At 42.3% G+C, this 18,279-nt stretch overlaps 1 protein-coding gene across 6 annotated transcripts in view; it reads right to left on the reverse strand.

Moving 5' to 3' along the window:
• CELSR1 (cadherin EGF LAG seven-pass G-type receptor 1) overlaps positions 1 to 18,279 on the reverse strand; it is a 173,232-nt gene that overhangs the window by 76,982 nt on the left and 77,971 nt on the right. For all 6 annotated transcript variants that reach the window (XM_055808888.1, XM_055808883.1, XM_055808886.1 and 3 more), the window contains exon 3: positions 3,946 to 4,168. In XM_055808888.1, the coding sequence (XP_055664863.1) occupies positions 3,946 to 4,168 (223 nt within the window). The remainder of the gene's footprint in view (positions 1 to 3,945; positions 4,169 to 18,279) is intronic.

Here is an 18,279-nt window from a genome sequence, read left to right on the forward strand (position 1 = left end):
TCTGCAGTGGATGCTGACCCCTCACAAGGAGTAAAATCAGGCACATGATGCAGCATGAGTATTTAACACTTGCCAAACAGTAGCACTTACTACACTTTGCAAACAGTCCGAAAGCTAGAAAGCATTTTCACATCAAAGGAGAGATACTTGCTGCCTGCTTGCTGTCTAAATGCTACAGGGTACACGAACAATCATCTTTAAAAAGACCTGATGAGGAGGCAAGGGGAAAAGAAAGATAAGAGTTACTTTAATAACACCATGTAGACAATCAGGGTTCATCAATCAACAGATCAGTCTATTGGAGGAAGGAAAATAAACACTTAAATGGTCCCACTAATTCAGCACCAATGGGTGTTTTCTGTTTTTTTATTGTGCTCCTAATATGGGATGATTACACCTTTCCCCACTTTAAAAAAAAGCCTGGGTTTTTTTGTCAGCACAGAACCTTTTTTTTCAAATTTCTATATGTTGTATGTATTTTATCATTTTTATCTATTATCTTTGGGGATTTGCATACTGCTTTCATCTACGTAGAAATGCAAAAAAATGTATTACGTTTTACATAAACATATTTACAAAGATTAATATTATATAAAGAGAGTAGGAGAGATAAACCATGGGAATTTCTTGTGTTTCCCAATGGCAGTGTAGTTTGATTTTAGTATCTTGAACTTCAGGAAATATGCCTGATTTAAATTAACCCACTTTTCTTACAAAGGAATCAAATACTGAACACAGCTAACAAAAACTGCCTTCCACGGACAGAAAAAATTATTCTTGTGCCTGTCATGTTACATCTACTAGCAAGACTCTCATGCGATGCAACAAAACCTGCATTCAGAGAATGTGAAAGAAACAGTATTTTAGAACATCAAAGTCTGGTACTTGAAATAGAAAATTTCAAAACCAAAGAATATTTTTTAACAAAAGTTGTTTGTCAGACATGTAAGTTTTAGGTCACACTGAGCAAAGAACTTGCAGAACCAGGAGCCTCAACTTGAGCTACATGGAAATGTGAATTTTAATTCCATACATTTTTTTATATTTTTAAAGGAGAATTAATTGTTCTGGTTCAAAAAACAGAAGTCAAAATTTTGACATTTCCAGTAAAATACAAACTCCAAAGAATATCCATTATAGTCCGTCAAAATATTATATTACTCTTTTGATTACTTTTAACCAGTTTTGAAATGCATCTTTATTTCTAAATTTATTTAACATAATATAAAACAATATTACAGAAGTAAAAGGCAAACTAAATTAAGACAATACTGTTGAAATATTTTAGTATTATCAAAACACTGATTTAGTATTCACTTATCATCATCAAGCATTTTATCCAAAGAAATACAGTTACTGTAGGATATTTCCCAGTACGGTATTTTTCTGTGGATAACTGCTTCATCAAAACATTTTGATCAGATCTATCCAGAATATATATGAGCAAAACTAATGAGAATAATAACTAGTGATGCTTCTTAGTGGGCAGAAATATTTAGTTTTATTAGCAACAACAGGAACCTTAGTTCTGTTTGAATATATTTTTCTGATATGGTTACAATTCTCTCCCATAATTTTAATTATTAAACTATTAAATTATTAAGCTATTTTTTATATTTCTTTACTCCGTGTGTGCTCAGTTCCATTCTTTAGCACTAGTCAAAAGCATATGTTATATCATACTAACAGTTAAAACACTACTGCTTTTGAACTTGTTCAGTTATCACAGCTGGGGGAAAAAATACTGGATTTTAACAGAAAGGATATTTTAATCTCAGGACATAGGAAACAAAAGACACTTTCTTAGAGAATTTTGAACAAATAGTGAGAAAATCTCTCCACTGACAGTGTCTTTTGCAGTGAAGGAGTAGCAAGTGTTGGAAGTAAGCAAGGAAGACATACAATGCTGGGAGCAGAAAGACGTGCCTGGTCAGTAACCTAAATGATTTTTTTTTTAAATCGCATTTTAATTATGAGACCGGACAATGCAAAAATCCCGCTTTTTGCCAGGAGCAGCTCATGAGTCACTTGATGCTGAGGGAAGCTAGATCCCCTGGGATTTTATGAATGCTCTCAAATCACAATGGCAAACCAATCGTCTAGTTGAACTGCTAATTCTTGCTTACCCTCACATAGTCTTTTCCACCTGCACTGAAGGATAATAAAAGCCAAAGAAATAACAAGTATAAATAAAAGTGAACTTCAGGTATGAAAAGCTACATCTGTCATTACCGCAGCGTGGGATGAACCCCATGATGGTCTAGACTTCTTACCGTCACACCAAGTGGACTGACCAGTGTTTAGCTCATGACTAAATATGTCATCTTGGTTTGAAAGGCGGTGAAGAAACCCTGGGGTAAGCACTACCTTGCTGCAGTAGTTTGCTGTTTCTCAATAATCCCTACAGAGAGGATTTGAGTCACTTTAACTTGAAGCACCCTACATGTCAAAGATCTCTTCCTGAAAGCCTGAAAAATGACACCAGGTGGCTGAGGGGACAAGCCAAAGGTAGTGCAGGTAATTTATGCTGGCAGGCAGCCCAGACCGCTCCTTTGTTTGCACTCACTGTGGGTCTGACAAGTCCAACAGAGCCTTTTGCTCCTCAGCTTTTCCATGTACTTAGATCTGATGCTCTAAAACAATCTTCACCGTTGCAACTCTTCCTTGCCTCGGCTCGCGTGCAAACTGTGCCTGTGCTTTCTGATTTAACCAAAATCTCAAGATTCCATAGAATTACAGACTTTAGGATTGAGGCAGATGAAAGATAAAAGGGGAAGAAGCTGCCTGGCTCCTGACAGATGTAAAACACCAGGTAACTGCTGGGGGCTGGATGGGACGCATGCCTGGTGGTGTCCTGCCTGACCACTTTCTCTGGACAGACGCACAAACATGTTTGTCATTGTGGCTGTCGTACCTATCAACAAATCCCTGGCCTTGCCCTTTGGGGTCGGGGCTAACACATTTTGTGCTATTTACTCACAGTCAGCCGTGAGGGAGAACTAAAAGTCAATTCTGAGCAGCTAAACCATGGGAAAGCTGCAAACCCACCTCCTCTCCAGGGTAGAGGCATGTGTGCACCTGGAGCTCTGGCTCCACTGCAGACAAGCCCTGTGCCTGACCCAAGAAGTCATCTCCAGAAGAGGGTTTTTCCCTCCGGGATGTGTAAGCCCGGGCAGGAGAGCCCTGCCCCATCACTGCACAGCCCGTGCAGCTGCCATCACTGCTCCCCCTTCCCCCCTGAGTGCCACCACAGGAAAAGTGACAGGCAGCCCAGGAGAACACTGTCCAATATGGGGACACTGGGGCAGACGGGATGGACGTGAGGCTGGTCATGCCTGGCAGCTGGGATGGGACCAGAAGCAGGAGCTGGGTGTGAAGGTCAGGAGGAGCGAGGCAAGGAGCTGGGATGGTTGGGGTTGTCCCAAGCCCAAGGCTGGGAACCGACGGAGAGCAAGGACCTGAGGAGGCCCAGCCTGTGCTCGGCCATGTCCTGGCGAGCCTGGATCCCCTCACAGGCTGGGAAACAGGAGAGGGGAGGAGCACTCCCGGACAAGCGGCATGAATGCTCTGCAGCCAGCCTCGGAGGCAGGAGGGCACAGGCCCAACTAGAAAAAGTGGCAAACCCACAACCCCACCTCGCACCTCTCCAGCTGAGGGCTGCTGAGAGGTGGCCAGAGAGGTCCTGGTGTCCCCTCTCCCCTGCCATCGCCCCACGCTGCAGCGGAGGAAGGTCAGGAGTCAGCAACTCGGCAGCATCCTCATCAGGGCAGAAAATCAAATGCTTTCAAACAACATGACTGCACCCCACTCGCAGGAGACAGTCAGAAATGTGCCAAGTGGCTCCTACACATAGATTGATGTGGTTGGTGACAGTATTTAACAAACACCCCCCAAGCTGAAGCGGAGAGGCCACCAGCCACAGAGCCTTTCCCCACCAGGACTTACATGAGGGAGATGGTGAAGTGGAAGCGCTGCCGCAGCCCCTTGAAGGTGATGAAGGATTGCGGGGGGAAGCTCCTGGTGGTCATCTCGCAGTACGGCCGCTCGTATTCGCCCGGGGGGCACTCGCACTTGAAGCCCCCGATCAGCAGGTTCACGCACGTTCCTCCGTTCTTACACACCCCTGGAGCGCAGCGACCGGAGCGCGCGTTCACCTCACAGTACTCTCCTGCAAGGGGAGAAGCAGACGTCAGGGAAGGCGACACCTCACCCCAGCAGCAAGCTGTGACACTCAGCTGCCCAAGTGTTTCTGCTAAAGGTTAAGCTGCTTCCAAACTTCTGCACCTGACCTCCTCCGCAACTGAGGCACCCGCCTGTAACTGCGGGGGGGTAAGCATGCTGCATCACCTTTCAGGTCTGAATTTTCAGGGGTGTGTGGGACATGATTTGCTGAGCAATCCTCTTGCAAATATCCAACCGCGTTAGCCTGGGTTTTCAGATTCCTTGGCCACTTCCAGACCCAGTAATAAATATAAAGCTGATGACAGACATCTATATGGAGTATTTTATATATATATATATATATATATATGAGAGTAGGCAACACTACCAATTAAAAATTTGTATGCTCCCTGTCCACCAAAATACATGTAAATTGTTCCGGTGTTTCACTATGGGTTGCAGATTGCATGAACAGACAAACAGGTAAGTGTTTGCATTTTGCCTTGGTCAAAATTTGGCTTTGCTGCCCATGGCGGTGGCAGGGCACGGCTGAGCTCACGACAGTACTTGTGAAGCGTTCATAGAATAAGCAGGGTGCTAATGACGTATGTGTTGCTTCCACCTTTTCCCATGGATGCATCCTGCAGGTGACAGCCATTTTCTGAACCTTTCAGAGATGGGTGCAGTAACCCTCCACAGAAGTTATGGATTCTGCGTGCCACTTGCTAAAACTGTTTTTCTCCCTAAATACTTCTTCTTTATTCAACTCTGAAGTCTGTATTAAGATGTGCTAAATGCAACACTAAAGAATCAGGTGTCTTGCTTTGTATGTACACCATATTTTTTCATGCACTTGCCCAAAATCTGAGAGTGAATGACAATTTAAAAAAAAGTAATGTACAGAGGATATTCTCCTTTAATAAATCAGCTGCATCTGGGACAAAAACAGCTGCTGAATTAAACATGGTACAGAAAATTAAACTATTTGAGTTAATTAGTTAACACTTATGTTTCAGCATGTGTCTTCCTAAGTTACAAAGCATGTTCAAATCCTGCAAGTAAAACCGTTCAGAGAAATTGAAGATTGCATATATAGTTGAATTTTACCCAGTAACAATGTCTGACAAATAAATGTAGAGCAAAACTGCTCAACACAGCCAGCTGAAGGAAGACATTTCCAGCAGTTTGATATTTGCATGATTACTTGCTACCAGATTACACAATTACATTAATGCAAGCACAGTTAAAACTGTGCAAATGCATTCCTGGAGGAAAGTAAAAGCAGCAGGAGCTGTGGGCAGTGACTCACAAATAAAGGGAAATTAAAACGGAAAGTTTTGCTGCAGTCACTGCCCCTGCAGCCCTGCTCCCCCAGGTTCCCACGCCGAAGTGGCCTGCACTGGGGGGCAGGCTGCAGCCAGCCGTACTGCCACATCCAGACCTGGATCTGCACCTCTTGTCTATGCCAGGCTGTAAACTGCAATGGTTTGCAGCTGGTTTAGCCACTGCCCCAAGGGCAGCCATCTCTGAGACAAGGTGAGGTAGACAATCTGACCATTCTGGCCCTCCAGCTTTGCTGCCTTTTTCCTCTCGCATCACCACCACATGCCTTTCAGGCAGGTATGATGTATGCCAGCAAAACGTAGGCACAAATACAAGGAGTGCCATGATCATGCAGACAGCCAAATGTACACCCCATCAGGTGGGCTCAGCTCTGGAGGACGGACCTCCGGTCCTGCTCCATGCTCCCCACCATGAGCAGAGCCATTGTACAACTGTCTCCTGAGGGGTGCATTTGTGGGTATATCCTGGTAAACAATATACTGGGGTGTTTCAGTATATTTAAAAAGGATGTAAACTCAAAGCCAGGGGAGCTGAACTCATGTCTCTATAATAATAATTCTCAGAGTTTACAAAATAAATCTTTCCCATCATCCTAGAGGGAGTGCAATCCAAAACCTTGGAGGCAATATAGCCATATAGCCAAGAGTTCAGCCTCAAGCCTGTGCTTAAGAGCTTTTGTGATTCAGCACTGATGTTCCTATATTCTCACTTTTGACATATTAAAACGAAACGCTGTGAAAACCGCTTGATGAATATCTTCCTGTTTCCATTTATCATCTGTGAGTATCAGGCAAGACTATGTGAATACATCTTCCTTTAACACTTTAAAATGCTCTACAATGTGCTTCTTTTGGGAGAAATTGTGTATATCATCCAAGACACAAAATTCCCTCAGTGTATTGGATATGCCAAACAAAGTGCACACACACACCAGATGCTCTAAGAGGACGCTACAGAAAGTGCTTCTTAACAGTTCACTGCATGAGCACAGCCAATCCCCCTTAACACACGCATCTTGTGTACTGAAACTCAAAAAAATGGAAAACCACAATCGTATAGAAAGACTAAATACAGGTTTGTTGCTTCAAAAAAGTAGCAGCGTATTTTGTGAAATAACTCTCCAACTCAGAGAGGAATGTAAATCTTCACGGCTTTCTGAAAACAATGATATATTTGGCAAAAGCAAATAACACACAGGCCTGAATACACAGGGAGAAAAAGGAGCAAGGTAAAAGGAGAGATTCCTGGCATTGTAGCGTGCTGTGGAAATGCCATGGCAATATGGAGGCAAAATATAAAAGCCTAAGCTGGAAGTCGTTGATGATTCTGTATTAATTCTGTGCTATAACAAGGATGTACAGACCATTTTAGATACCTATACGGGCATAAAACTATTTAGGAGAAAAGAAAGCTTACAGATAAGTTCTCTTGAATTGTGTTTATTACTGTTTTTCATTATGATGCGTAAAGAAGTAATTTAAAAGAACCCAGTTCAACCTTAAATAAGATCTTTTGTCTTATATCCATTCATCATTGATGTCCCAGTTACCAAAACTACTCTGAATTCTCTTTAGTTTGTAATGTAAATGAGAACTGCATTTGATGCATATTCTTTGATGTTGAATTTTCATATTTTATGTATATTATATATATAATAAAATATATTAAAATAGCAGTTTTGAAATCTCTACAGTAACTCCAGGACTTCACTGTGCTTCAAGGTCTACCAAGAAATGTGATAAATTTTTAATTACCCTTTTTTCCAAAAGTGCCTGGATTTATTTAGAAACGGGGAACTTTTGGCTATGTGGAGTAGCCATCTGAGCAAGTATTCGAAGCACTGCTTTGATCAGGATTGGCAACAGAACACACCTTTGTGTCGCTATTGGGTCTGCCACTTCCAAGGGTGGCCACCTCATCCAGAACACACGGGTGTCCCACAGCACTGCCCTGCAGGAGCTTTGAGACACGGTCTGAAAAGCATCCTCAAAACTTGAATCAAATCCCACGTGGACTTGAAGGACAAGCAGGTTGCTGGCTGGAGCCGGAGGCAGAAGGCCCTAAGCTTTTTTTTCTCCTCAGCTTTTTGAGGAGCTGAAAAGGAAGGGATCTGCATTCGACATCTTTTGGGATGAAAAGCCTGTGTGCCTGCTTGCAGCTGAAGGTTGGAGGGCTGGGACGTGCTGTCAGAGCAGATGTCTTGCAGTCCAGTGGGGAAAAAAATAGTACAGAAGGAGGGAGAGCTGCTGTGTAGTAAGGGTCTGGAGGGGCTCGGGTGATAAGCCCAGAGAGCCGCCGCACACAGCCTGGGGCTGGTCTGCGATGCTGGCATGGCTCACCCCCTCACCCAGCCCATGAAACTGCCCTTCGCTCCTCACAGCACATCCTTAGCCAACACGATTTAATCTTTCACACTGGCCAACATTTTAGGGATCATTTAAAAACCTACTTGCATATCACAACTCTGTGAAATCCAAGCAGGAGATGTGAAGCTTAGTCCCTCCAGCTGCTAAATCTAAAGCATGCACTGCCAGATAACACGGGCCACGGCTGCCTGCTATCTGTCAGCAGATTGCGGGGCTCTGAAAAAATTCTGGCCCCAGCTCGCAAATAGCTTACTGTTACGGGACAGTAGCTGATCCTACAGGCTCTCAATTAATATTGATGACTCTTAAAGTTATCAGTCCTGTGGCTTTTATGCAGCCCTTTACGTAGTGCTTCCCAGTTTTAAAGCCCTTGAGAACACAATGTGATAGTTGCTTTTGACACTGCCTCCTAGTCGCAGCCATCCTGCCTTTAATACATCTCTTCTTCAATTTTAGGACCAACTTTACAAAGATGTCAGTCACAAAATTTCCCTTATTAACTTTATGTAAGTGAGGACACCACAGTATCAGATGTAATGTAACAAGAACAGGCAAAGCAAAAGATCTGGTCTTTGACCTATTCCAAGCAAAGTAATGGAAGTAGTTAATGAATAAACAATAAATGATGATAAAAAGTGAAAAGAAATAAAAATAAGCTATCTGAAAAGTGAAAAAATAATCTCACAACTGCAAATACCTCGTCAGCTGAACATTATGGGTTTCAAACAACACACTGGTGTGCGTCAATGAGGCAGTCTTTGCAGAAATCTGCCTGTGATATTGCTGGTGAATTGCTTGACCTTACAACACCACACAGTGTATAATGCTGGAAAGCTTGCTGGAAACATGACGGCACTGGAATAAATACAGAATTACTCTACTTTTCAGTTTATTGCAATGTGTTTCCACAATATTCCTGTTTAGGGACTAGTCCTCAAAAATTTGTACTATTCTCTGATTGTTTTCAACTGATACACTACATTAAATATATATTCACATGAAGCAGAGGACCTGCACTGATGTTCTTGTTTCTTTTTTTTCCAGCTTCCCTAGACGCATGTTAATTTTTCACACAGTATCTGTAATTGTTTGAACTGATTCTTCTCCTCTTTCCTCCATCCTGCCATTTGTTCTAGATACATATTAATATTCTCCATGTTTGTTGTTGTTTCAGTGGAATAGAAAGCATTTTGAGAAGCTGATTTGAGCAGTCACCCCAAAATGATGTACTTTAAAGTGGAAGGAAGAAACAACAAATAGGACAACTAAATTCTTCAAAGAATACCTATTGACCTCTTGCCCTAATAAAGAACCAACTATCATTAAAAATTTATTTCACATTATGGGAAAATCAGTCCTTTTCCTCTGATAACTAAACCGCTACAAACCTTAAATGACAATCAGCACTAAAGCAATCAGTGCACTAAGTAATAATGTCGTTAAAAACAAATTAGCTGCAGAATCAGCCTGGAAGTCTCTATGGGGACAAGAGATAAAGAGGTTGGGATCCAACACACCCACTGTAGGGGTGGTTTCACCATAGTTTAGGCTGAGTGGGAGTTACCATAGTCCCCTCCTTTCCCCTAATGTGTTGCATTTTCCTCCCCCTCCCTTGTGTTGGCATTCATGTAATCCTGCAGTTGACTAATTTGTGGAGCTAAGATGGCAAAACACCATTCATTTCTTTATTGTAGGGTTAGTGATCTTCTGATTAGGTCCCTCCTAGGATTGATGGGATGAATAGCACAGCAGGCACAAGGGAAAGAGGCAGGACCATGCACCCAGGAATAAGAATGAAGGAATGGTCTTAGAAAGGTTTAACTGTTATGGAAATACAGCTTTAAGCCATTTTAGATAGCTCAAGTGTGAGTGTAGTGGCTCACGCCTGACTTCAGTGAACTGGATCAACACCTTCAGTAAATATTCACCTCTCTCCACGGACTGTACATGGATATACTGCAGGAAAATTTGCCTGAAACACAGGCTCAAGTGAAGAAATAAAAATGAATACTGGATTTTGCCCATAAAGGAAAGTTCATTACTTCAGTGGCTCTGCGGTGCATGAGCCTATCCTTAGAACCTACTGGGAGAAGCCAGCCTTACCCCCCAGCAAATGCCACTACCAATAAAACACTACACAAACAAGGAAACAAAAACCTGCTAGTTTTGTAAGAGAAGTTAGAGAGCAGTTACCCAGAAAAAGTAACCAAGTCATTCTGAATGAAGGAGAAGCTAGATCAAATAGAAGTTAGAAGCCATTGGTGTACCGGTGAGTATGGTGAGTTAGGGGGTGACTCTAGTCATGTACCATTTTATGCAGATGACTCAAAAGCGTTACTTGAAGAGCAGAGGTACAATCTGGGTCCCTTAGAAATCAATGGCCAAACCCCTACCGCCATTTCAGAGGCCACGCAAATGCACTCATTAGACTCAGCACTGACGGTCTTCACTTTGTGAGGTTTCTGTATTACGCTGCTACTAAATGTTCCGATTTGAAAACATACTTTGGTCTTTCCTTTTCCCTACTCATCTATGTTTTTAGAATTGGGGCTGATCTAGGAAAATTAAAATTAGCTCCAACCCTCTCACAGGGAGAAACACACCAGCTTAAAGTTCACTTTGGGGTCTCCCTCCTCCCCTTTGCTTTGTGCTCCCTTTGCTGCTTTCTGCACTATAAAGGCATATTATGACAAACAGGCTAAAGTAAAATAATACATAAATACATACATAAACATAGACAAACACCATGCAATACACTCACACTGTTTTAGGACTAAATCCCACTGAGTCATAATGACAACTGTCCTCTGTAAATTAAGTTGGTAACTGTTCCAGATTAAACAAGATGTATTTGCAAGGGAGAAACCTGAACTTAAACCACTAAGCAAAATAACAGCAAAAACATTCCTTTCACACTACATATATATACATATATATACATATATATATATATATAGCTTGCCAAGTAGCTCTCTGAGGTGATAGGTGGAAAATGATGCTATAATAAGATACTCAGGAAATCACTGTTTTATCTCTGATCTGGTTTAATTTTTCTGTGGGCATAAGCACTAAGCTCTGAGCTGGTGGGAAGAGAGGATGCAGAATTACCAGTGCTCTCTCAGCTATATGTATCATCCCTCTACTTCACCGTCACCCTTCTCCCTTCCCTCTGCCTTCTCCCATAAAGTTCCTTCCGGGCATCCCTGATAACTCACAAATAAGATTTCCAAAAAATCATGAGACTGGGCTAAAAAAAAGGACATGAGATCTTTAATCACGAGATGCTGTGAAATAATTTATGTTACTTAGGGTTTTTACTTTATTTGCCTCTGAAGCTGTGGGTGGTATCTGCTGGCCCCAAAGTGTGTGAGAGATCTTAGTGGTCAAATTCCAGCCCAGAACACATGACCGAAAACAGCTGCTCTGAGGGAGCTCCCATTCCCACTCCATCCCCAACAGCAAGATACTACTTGATGCTTGGGTACAGCATCTGCACTTCAGCTGCTCCAGGGTCCTGCAAGCTCCTGGGGGTAGAAGGACCACAATGAAAAACTCCCCTGGCCAAACAGGCAAGTGAGAGGCCAGGACCCCGTCCCACCTCCTGATCTTTCCCCACTAGCAACTAAGCTAAACTGTATTTTACAAAAGCAAGAGCAGGGTGAGCTCAAGTCTCCATCTCTCAAGCTGCTTCGAGCTGTGCTTGCTGATGCACTGCACATGCAGAGCAGCCACTGAAATGGTACCTGGCCCCTCGCCAGTCCAAAATCAGGCCCAGGATCCTATGTGCAGCACCAGCTTGAGCGAAGATGTTCCTCCTCTCCTGGCCTCCTCCCCTTCCCTGGTCACAAAACAAAGCAGAACAAAAGATACCCTGCAGGGATGGATGGGTGGATGGATGGATGGATGGATGGATGATTTGGGATTTGTGTTTTTCTCTGGTTTTGCATTTAAATGAGAAGGAATAATTGGGAAAAAAAAAAAAGAAACAATACTGAGGAGGATTAGTGATATTTGGGGCACATCTGTTGGAGAAATTAATTAGTCTGTGGATTCCAGAAATTATGAGCATGTTCTCAAGATGATATATGCTCGATTTGAATGGTCACTGGACCTTGTTCTCCTGTGTAACTTCTACCAGTGCTGGCAGGAGCAGAGCACAGACAAAAGTTGTGACTGAGTCTTCAATATCTGTGCTCTCTTCCTCATATATTTGTTGAGGATTAAAAATTCTCAGTCATTAAGCTTCCACTCTGTCTACACCAGATAACCTGCCTTTCACCTTCCAGCAACGAGGCCAGAAGTAGTGCAAGAGCCAGAGGCACTACCAACACTTATCAAAAGTATTGTGACTTTTTTCCCTATTTCACCCTGATGAGCAAGGAGCCAGACACCACAATACAACATTTTCCACTTAAGAAAACACTCCATTTTAAAGTCCACCTTATGGTTTGGGAGAGAAAAGAGATAATCTGGGATTTTACAGCCCACAGATTACTGCCAATACCTCCAGAAAAGCCCTAGTGTGTTGTTTTGAAGAGCTGGGGTGCATGCTCAATGGCAAAGGCATGCAGAGCCATCTCTGCATGAAGCCTGGGCACTGCTCTCCTGGCTCAGACAGGTGGCCAGAGCAGCACACAATGTGCCTGGCTTCTCCCTGCCACCTGCTCCCATGCCACCGGTCATAATCGTCCCCAGGCTTCTGAGGAAATGCTGAAGAAAAGCACTTTTCTTGAGTATTTTAGATGGGGGGGGGGGAGGGGGAATGAGAAAGAAAGCATTCGTGCCTTCAGCCTGCTGCAGCTATCTAACAACAGGTTTTGCTCTGTGGAGTCCGATACGTAATTTCTTAATGTCTTAGTCTTTACTCTCGGCTGATTTTACAACTGTCTCTCAGCTCTGTAAATTACTGATCCATTTGTTCTAATGCACAGTGCCCTCACAAGGTGTCATCTCCCTTTGCATTAGACCTGTAAGGTAAAGCTTTAGAGACCTTTTTACATTCTGTTTGTCACCCAGGGCTATAGACAGCGCAAACCTACACAAGAGAGAAAAGAAATGCACCAAAATGTCTAGTTTATGTTGAGCTCTGTGGCAGGTTTACATGTAAGACAATTTACCATAATGCAAATTGCACTGATTTGGGGTAAGATATGGTGATGAAGCAGTGCCTTTCAAAAGCCTAAGCTTTATCTTTGGAAGTATTTAGCAGGGGGAAAACATTACTGTAGATGTCAAAGATAAAACTCAAATTAGATTATGTCATTGTGTCTGCAGTTTGCATTATGTCTTGGAATAAATCTCAAATCCCACCTTAAAACCAATGAGAAAGCTGGAGGTGTAAGAACAAAACACACCTCTGCATAACATATTCAATTACAGAGGAATGTCCCCCCCTCCGTTTATTTTGAAGAGAAACAACCATCCTCTGCCTCTACTATATATACATCTGATATTGTATTTTGTTTTCTCTGCTCTCTATGCCCTTCATTTCATCTCCAGGAGCATTACTTGAGGAGGGGCACATGGAGGGAACCGAAGGCTGGAGCAGCCACCAGGGCTCGTAGGACACATTCCCTTTGGGACAGCCTTTGCAGTCTGGTCTGTATTTGCATCCCTGCGCACCTGCAGGTACTTCAGCATGGGAACCAGCTGCCATGCCTAGTTCTCACCACCCTCCATTGGCAGCAGTGAGAAAGCAAAAGGGCACTCAGACTCGGCGTGCCTCGGCTCAGGTGACAAAAAAAGATTATTTCATCACACACAGTTACAGTTTTTACTGGGCACCAAACGCCACCGCTGGCACTGTTAATTCCCCAAGGCTGTTTGTTCCACAGGCCATTTTGACCTCACACTGGGCTTTTCAAAATATATTAAACTATTTACATGAATGGGGAAAGCAAGCAAGGCATGGTGGCTGTGCCAGGGGCGTGTGTGCAATAACATCTTTTATCAACAGGAACTGAGTTGGAAAACCAGACATGCTTTCAGGCACCATCAGGTTTCCCACTCACTTTCAGTCTGGTTTCCCTAAGCTGCTTTCCACAGGGGACACCAAAGGGCTGCAACTCCCAGTTCCCAAACTGGTAGGAAAGGGGAAATATCTAGCACTTATTTTTGAGCAAGTTAGTACCTCAAAGCAGTTGAAAAAGGGAACGTATCTGCAAATAACTGACCTCAGAAAGAGAGGAAGAAAGAAAAGGGCTCAGGAGTATGTGGACAAGGAGATCAGGGTCTCCCTTCCGACGGCAAACATTACTGTTTTCTTTAGCAGAGTCCAACCCCTATTCCGCTAAGATCCGGTTTCATTTTCTCCATGTAGCAGTTACAGGCTTGATGTTTTGGCTCAAAACAAGAGACAAAGCACAGAAGAAACCATCTGCCCTGGTCCCCAGCAGCCTGCTGGGATTAACTGCAGAAGCAGCTAACCCTGCACACCTCTATTAAAGGAAGACTGGGGAGAGCCTGCATTTGTGTTTTCCATAAATTAGAACTTTTCACAGGAAAATCTCTCTCACATCTTCTGTGTAATCCAATGCTACACTAAAAATGATGGCATTTAGAAACAGGCAGACCTCAAATCAAATCATGCCCCTTAATGTCCTAGGTGGTCCCAGAAGCTCTGGTGGAAAGAAGGTAATGGCCAGTTAGTGAGAATAATTGAAGAGCAGCCATAAAATATTAACAAAGCAACTGAAAAACATGCTTAAAGTAAATCTACTATTGTAATTACACCTTAGGAGGCTAGGATTTCAGAGCTTTATATTTTCATTTTATGTGAGAAGTATTAGGTTATAAGAAAGTTAGAAGCACTGTATAGCTGTCTTTATTGCAGATTATAGGAGTTCAGAGGTTTTACTTGACAGAGTAGATAGAACTGGCAAAACCAATCCGATGCTCATCAAATTTTTGTTGTTATACACTGAAGGCAAATTTTGAAAAAAATCAGAAATGCCCTTTTGCTTGTCAAATTAAAAGGATTAGGGTTAAAAAGATAATCCCATAATCTTATGTTTTGGTAGCCTCAAAAATATTTCATACAGAGGTCAGGAACACAAACTGAAAACAAAAAGCAACTTAATCAAGGAAGCTGTCTTTTTCTTAATGACTGCTGAAAAGGGCCTTGTAATGTCACACACATCTTGCACAGAAAATCTCAAAATCAACCTACAGAATAGGTAGAAATTCAAAAGTTACTTTACAAAAACATATTTAAATAGACTCATAAAAAATTAATCCAGCCAGCTTCCACAGCTTGTATTTAACTCTTCTTACAACAGTTTAGCCAATTAAAATTCAGCCTTTTTGTAAAATATGTTTTTATTTTAAAGTCACTTTAAATGATGACTGTCTTGTTAAGAGTTAATAATTATAGTGTCATCTAGATTGTGTTTGATTATTAATACAAGACACTCATCTTCATAATAATGTTCCTTACAATATGCACATCAGTGTGCTGACCCCTGGAAGCTGGGTGGTCCCATCTAATTAAAATATGTTATTTAATTATTATATTGAAAAATGCTATGTAATAGCTCTCATATGCTTTGCTATGGAGAATCTGAGAGACAGCCTGCAGTAAAGTATCTTCATCTCGATTTTTAGAAACTGAAAATTCGGGCTGACGGCTGCTTGGGAAGCTGTGATTCGGGGGCACCGTACACTGCGGGTCGCAGAACAAAACCTGCCCCAGGAGGAGCAGGGGCTGGGATGCAGGCACTGAACCATGATGCTCTAAACAAAAGAGCATTTGCAACCACAATGAGGTTGTGGTTCCCACCATGCTCTGCACAACTGTATTGCAGAACTATAATTATCTTGATGTTCAAGGCCAAATGCCTCGGTCTGGTGCTAACTGTCGAAACTTTCAATCATCATAACATAAAGAACAGACACACAAGAAACTGCTTTACAAATTTTTCCTCCCTAACAGGACACTATCCTGATACCTTCATCTCTGCATCCAACTATCCTTCCTGCCACTTTCCTGTTGTTTATCTACAGATGAATATAAAAACTTATAACTTGGGAATTACAAATACGTATAGAAGCCCAATATGTTCTTCATAATTCAGACTTACTGAATTGTAAGGGGGCTTCCCAGTTTTGAATTTACAGCCAGGAGAAAAATAGTCCTGTTACCTTGTTCCTTGAAAGTTAGATTTCTTTTTTGTTTTAGAATATTTAATTCCAGCCTTCCTGGAATTTCTTTTTTTTTTAGCCTTCACCTCTGATCTGCTGTGAACATTGTGAGGGGCTTTCCAGAACAGGAGGCATATTGGAAAAAAACAGTATCTCATTATGATTTTATCTTCCCTACAAAAAACTTCAAGGCAAGCTGCTGGGCTTTTTCTCCTCCTTTCTCTTCTCCTTTTTCTCCATTTGATTTGTTTTCAGTGAGGAAAAAAACAATGAAGACACCTAGTCATTGACAAACCCCCCACTTTATATAGTCTAATATATAGGCTATTTTGACACTTAGCAAGTGTATGTTTGGGTGTATTAGAATGCATTTGTGTGGCTTAAAATTTCATTCAGCTAACCTTTCTGACACTAAACTATGAGAATCCCCCCCCCCCCCAAGTCTTAAGTTACACAAGGTTCAACTTGGCTCAAGTAATAAAAACACAATTGTAAACTATGGTCACAGAGAAGTTGGCTATTGTTTAATAAACTGCTACTTAAAATATTTTAATTAAAACAAACCTCTGTGTGTAGTTTCTCTCAGATCAATGTTCTACAATGCATATATAAGTTCACAATTATGGTAGTGTGTGGGAATTCAGCTACGTCAGTGAGGAGGTGTTTTACACATACCTGTAAAATTATAATATCAAATAGCTCCACTTTGTATAATTACGCTCCACTTTCAACTTTTTTTAGTTATACCAATGAAGATAAGCAAATGCATTGTAACAAAGGTTTTTAAAAAGCCTGGGAGAATTGCGACTCCCATTTAGGTGTGGTAACAGAAATCCCATCAATATAAAACCAGGAGTACAAGTCAAGAGCCTAAAAACTGCTGAAAGCTGACAGAGCAAGATCATTCAAAAAGAAATATATGTATAGGAGGTTAAAGACACAAGAGATTTCACGTATGCTAGAACAAAGGGAACCCTAAACTTAGACCAGTCCACTGTTAACCAGAATGCCAATAGGAAGGCTGAGGTGCTCGGTACGTGTCTCTCTCCCACTGACCACGGCTAACTGATAAGCTCATCCTCAGAGGATGCTTTCTTGCCAGGAGGTGGGAAGGAGAGGTCAGGTGCCAGAGGCAGGCAGGTACCCACGCCAGGTTAGCAATTTGCCTTGCTTATGTAAAGTTAGCTGCCTGACAGCAAACATGAGCTTAGCTTGGCATGGCTTCAGGGTCAAATGTGTTATTTTCACATCAGGGATTTAATGAGATTTGACTTTTCACAAAAGAGACTGAAGCCAATGTTAGCGGTGGCAGGAGGGCTGGACTAGATGATCTTCAACCCCAACCGTATCTGGCCATAAGGGCTTGATGTTAAAACACCTACATTGTAGAAGAGCTGGGGCAGCTGTAACACCGTCATGCCACGGCGTGTGCTTGCAGGCATCTCACATCTGCGAGCTCCCTGACCTGACACCCACCATAGAGCCTGCAATAAGAACCTACCTCCTCTCCATATTGTGCCGTACTCTAACAGACATCGATGGCATTAATAGCGAGTAGGTGTAAAAATGTAATTGTATGCATGGAACCATCTTCAAACAGGTTATCGGCCAAGTTCTCTGGGTATTGTATTTTAGCTACGTGCTACCTGAAGTTATCAACAATGGGAGAGAAAGTGCAAAATCATCAGTGATAAACTCTGCAGGTGACAAATGAGGGGAGTGGCTAAATGAAGAGAAGAACAGGCCAGCCACACAGCTGTCTTCAGGAGAAACAAAAGAAGGTAAGCTGGAATCAGTATGGAGGATTTCTTAGATCCTGAACTGTTTGGAAGAGCTGAATTCATAAGTATACTGGAGATTAATTACTAAGGTAGCTTCTGAAGCGAGGGCTAAGCGATGACATTCTGTGTGATCTGCGGCTTGCTTTTACAAAGCACTCACCGCACCTCCATTGCGGAAGCACTCGGTAAGAACAGAAGTCTTGTCCAACTGTTCTAAAACTAATTAAAAAGAACAAACACAACATTAAGTCTGTAGCTAGGTTTCCACATGACAGCAAAGGACTTTGATCAGTGTAAGTATTTCCACGGGCAAGGAGGATAAGACGCAAGGCTCCAGAAGAGGCATCTGAACCCCCGGCACTTGCAGCAGTTCAGCTGAATCAAAGATCATCCCACGTGCAGCATCTTGGGGTGGGGGCGAGGGTGGCTTCATACATGACTGGGAAAACTTTCAAACTTTAAACAGTAGCTAGGTTATGCACATCAGG

This window comes from Falco peregrinus, chromosome 6 (genome assembly GCF_023634155.1).
Source record: "Falco peregrinus isolate bFalPer1 chromosome 6, bFalPer1.pri, whole genome shotgun sequence".
Taxonomy (NCBI): Eukaryota; Metazoa; Chordata; class Aves; order Falconiformes; family Falconidae; genus Falco; species Falco peregrinus.